We start from the raw sequence: 4,227 nt of genomic DNA, 5'->3' as shown, positions 1-4,227 counted from the left end.
TCCGTTAAGTGTTACAGTGCAGCACTCCTCTCCTATAAGGGTGTTGAGTAAATATTGCGATTAACACCTAATTATCCGGAGCGCAGCATGTGGCGGACACTTCCCAGTTGAGAAGTTTCACACTTCCTACAATCATAGTGAGGCACTGGGGACAGATAGATGTAGAAGAGTTGGGTTTGTCATTTGGCCCAAGCTGTATCATGGAATGGTGGAACGTGCCCTATAGTGCAGGTAAATGTACGGCGGTGAGGCAGTAGATAACCACAATGCGCTGGCAAAGTCTTCTCTGCTGCATAAGTAACCAGGTAGGGGCACAAGTGTAAGTCCGCCCGGGATAACCTACCTGGTGATAGGGACTATAGGCAGCGGTGAAGTAATGCTGGGGAGGACCATACACTTGGTACATTACATCCAGACAGCTCATGGCTAGCAGTAGAGGCGGGGAATGATGCTGCTATAGGGGTGCTGGTGCTGTCCCTGGCGTATCGGTTCATTAATGTCCAGGGCGCCTTTTCTTCCACATGTGAATGTCTCCGGGAGCTCTGTGGCGCCGCCGCTGCTCTCTGTAACTACTAGTCCGGCGTGGGACAGTGTGACAGGCGGCCGGGCTGCGGTGGGGGGCATTTATCTCACGCACGCGTCATCACGACCATGGAGGGCTACACAGGAGAGGTGGGAGAACAGGATCCAATCACACTGGGCAGCGTTTGTTGTGGTGGCAGGCACTGTGTCATTCACTACTGGGACCGTCCTGGTGTCTCCTGGATATCATTGGCTACAAGATTTACACTGGTCTTGGCTATTTATCCTATCTATCTATCTATCTATCTATCTATCTATCTATCTCATATCTATCTCCTATCTATCTATCTCATATCTATCTCCTATTTATCTATCTATCTATCTATCTCATATCTATCTCCTATTTATCTATCTATCTATCTATCTCATATCTATCTCCTATTTATCTATCTATCTATCTATCTATCTATCTATCTATCTATCTATCTCATATCTATCTCCTATTTATCTATCTATCTATCTATTTCATATCTATCTCCTATTTATCTATCTATCTATCTATCTCATATCTATCTCCTATCTATCTATCTATCTATCTATCTATCTATCTCATATCTATTTATCGCATCTATCTATCTATCTATCTATCTCATATCTATTTATCCCATCTATCTATCTATCTATCTATCTATCTATCTATCTATCTCCTATCTATCTACCTACCTATCTATCTATCTATCTATCTATCTCTCATATCTATCTATCTCATATCCATCCATCTCATATCTATCTATCTATCTCATATCCATCTATCTCATATCTATCTATCTATCTATCTATCTATCTCATATCTATCTATCTCATATCTATCTATCTATCTCTCTATCTCATATCTATCTATCTATCTATCTCATATCTATCCATCTATCTATCTATCTCATATCCATCTATCTATCTATCTATCTATCTCATATCCATCTATCTATCCAAGGAAAAAGACCGCAGCACACTGATTGTGACAAATCCAGGTGAAAATTTATTTCATCCTCAGTACAAAAAAGGATGAAATAAATTTTCACCTGGATTTGTCACAATCAGTGTGCTGCGGTCTTTTTCCTTGGATATACTATTTTGGACTCCTGACCAGGATCCAGATGATGGTGAGCACCTACTAATTTAATTCTTATGTGGACGTGGATGTGCTGTTCTTTCCTTTCTTCAATCTATCTATTTATTTATCTATCTATCTATCTAGAATTCCAAAGAAGCAGCACATCCGCCAGGTAGCAATAAACATTAAATAGGTGCACGCAGTCATAGGAGACTTGGTTAAGGACCCCCACTTCCATAAAAGAGAAAAAAACGCAGCACATATGTGCTGTGTTTTTTTTCTCTTTTATCTATCTATCTATCTATCTATCTATCTAGCTAGCTATCTCATATCTATCCATTTATCTATCGATCTACCTATCTCATATCTATCTATCTATCTATCTATCTATCTATCTATCTATCCATCTCATATCTATCCATTTATCTAGCAACAGAAGAATGCAGCAGCACACTGCCAGGACATGGATATAGGTGAAACATGAATATGCAGATAAAACATGAAGAGCTATACAGCTATGGTGTAATAGATGCAATTGTGAAACTATGAAATAGTGAGGCACTTAGCTCACAGATTTGTCTCCGCCGGTGGTCAAATAGCTTGGACCGTCCCACCGCGATAAGGTGGCCTCATTGGGACGGACCCTACACTGTGAATATGCCTCTGTGTGAACAGTTCAGTAAGCATGGCAGGATCTGGAACATCCAAGCCACCTTATATACACACCTGATAGAGGTGGGTGGGGTGCAAGGCCAACATGGAGGTAGCCACTCCCCCGTATGTGCAATACAGACAAAGAATAAGTCAGCCAGCACTTTAGTTGATACCAAACTATTATATGGACCTGGCCTGCAGGTGCACGCTACTAGGCTAGATATACCTCTATCTATCTATCTATCTATCTCATATCTATCCATTTATCTATCTATCTATCTATCTATCTATCTAGCTAGCTAGCTAGCTATCTCATATCTATCCATCTATCTATCTCATATCTATCTATCTATCTATCTCATATCTATCTATCTATCTATCTATCTATCTATCTCATATCTATCCATCTCTCTATCTCATATCTATCTATCTATCTATCTATCTCATATCTATCCATTTATCTATCTATCTATCTATCTCATATCTATCTCTCTCTCTCTCATATCTATCTATCTATCTATCTATCTATCTATCTATCTCTCTCTCATATCTATCTATCTATCTATCTATCTATCTATCTATCTCATATCTATCTGTCTATTTTCTATCTATCCCATATCTATCTATTTATCTATCTCATATCTATCCATCTATCTATCTATCTATCTATCTATCTATCTATCTATCTATCTTATATCTCTGGAAAACACCTTTAATTTTCATTTTGGTAAAACTGTCCGATTCAGGACTTTGAGGGCACAGTCAAATAGATGAAGTTCCCAAACCACTGCTACGCCTCACTTTTCCCGGCACTTCAGAAAAGCAAGTCTATGTCCGGTGATCTAGTCTCTTGATTGAGAAGTCAGATAAATGTAAACATTCTAATTCAAATACATGGGGTCAGTTCGCTTATCAGTTTTCCTCTAGTGCTTTAAACCAAATTAACAGATATATGCAAAGGGGGCCATAAACACCAAGTCAAAGAGTGGTGGACTGGAGAAAATTGTTGAAGGGCAGCTCACACAGGCTGTAGATAGTGAGATAGCACACAAAAGGCAACTTGTATATGGGCTGTAGAAAGTAGAACTCATTCTGCAAACTTAGAGACTGTAAAAGAGAAACTGCACCATGATATGTAAAAACAAAACAAAACACAAAAACATACTTTTAAAGATGTCCTTAGGCTCCATGAACCAGCCATTCCATCTGGTGCCCCATAGGCTAAAATGGTCCGTGGCTCCAAACCTTTATACAACCAGCATAGTTGCCCCATAGTGTGGTGGCACCATGCTGCATGGCAACTTTGCTGGATGGCCAGACATATGTAAACCTTACGCAGTATGAATATGAACTTAGCAGCAATAGATCCCTGTAATATATTCAATGTCTGGACCATTTATTTAAACAATTGCACCAATATTCCCAGGTCTTACCTATTTCCCATGTGGCCAGAATGCAGCAAACTCATGGGCTGATTGGAGGCTGCTTCCGTCCTCTTGTGGTTTTCACCCTTATAATAGCACATGAAGTCATTCTGACATGTAATATCTAGGTTATGTTGACATGTGGCATATACGCTACAGATATTCTGCAGTGAATCTGCTTGTGGAAAATTAGAAGGGTGCAGCAGCAGTAAAGTGAATGAGATTTAAAGACATTTCTTTAATGTGCTGCAAAAATTTACATGGCGTCTACTTGGATATTGACCTGCAGTTCACATTTTATTTCCGAAGCATGTTAATTTGTGTTGCTGATGCGTTGTTTACTTTATGCAAGTTTTCCCCATCCACTTGGTGAAGCCAAATTCCTCAATGAATCCCCAGTGTTTTTGATTCTGCTGCTAAAAAGCTACAAATCTGCAAAAAACACATTGGGGGAGATTTATCAAAACCTGTGCAGGGCACAAGTGGTGCAGTTGCCCATAGCAACCTATCGGATTT

The 4,227-nt window shown here is 39.5% G+C and overlaps 1 protein-coding gene across 3 annotated transcripts in view; it reads right to left on the bottom strand.

The window, feature by feature from the left end:
* The window catches only part of VGLL2 (vestigial like family member 2), a 24,873-nt gene extending 21,047 nt beyond the window's left edge, over positions 1-3,826 (bottom strand). For 2 of the 3 annotated variants that reach the window (XM_056563293.1, XM_056563292.1), the window contains exon 1: positions 344-575. In XM_056563293.1, the coding sequence (XP_056419268.1) occupies positions 344-424 (81 nt within the window). In that variant the 5' untranslated portion in view covers positions 425-575. Of the gene's footprint in view, positions 1-343; positions 576-3,720 lie in introns of those variants that run through there. The other variant, XM_056563294.1, reaches the window with a different exon arrangement.
* Positions 3,827-4,227: the final 401 nt, after the last annotated feature.

This window comes from Hyla sarda, chromosome 3, assembly GCF_029499605.1.
Source record: "Hyla sarda isolate aHylSar1 chromosome 3, aHylSar1.hap1, whole genome shotgun sequence".
Classification (NCBI taxonomy): domain Eukaryota; kingdom Metazoa; phylum Chordata; class Amphibia; order Anura; family Hylidae; genus Hyla; species Hyla sarda.
This window is presented reverse-complemented; position numbering and strand designations above follow the sequence as displayed.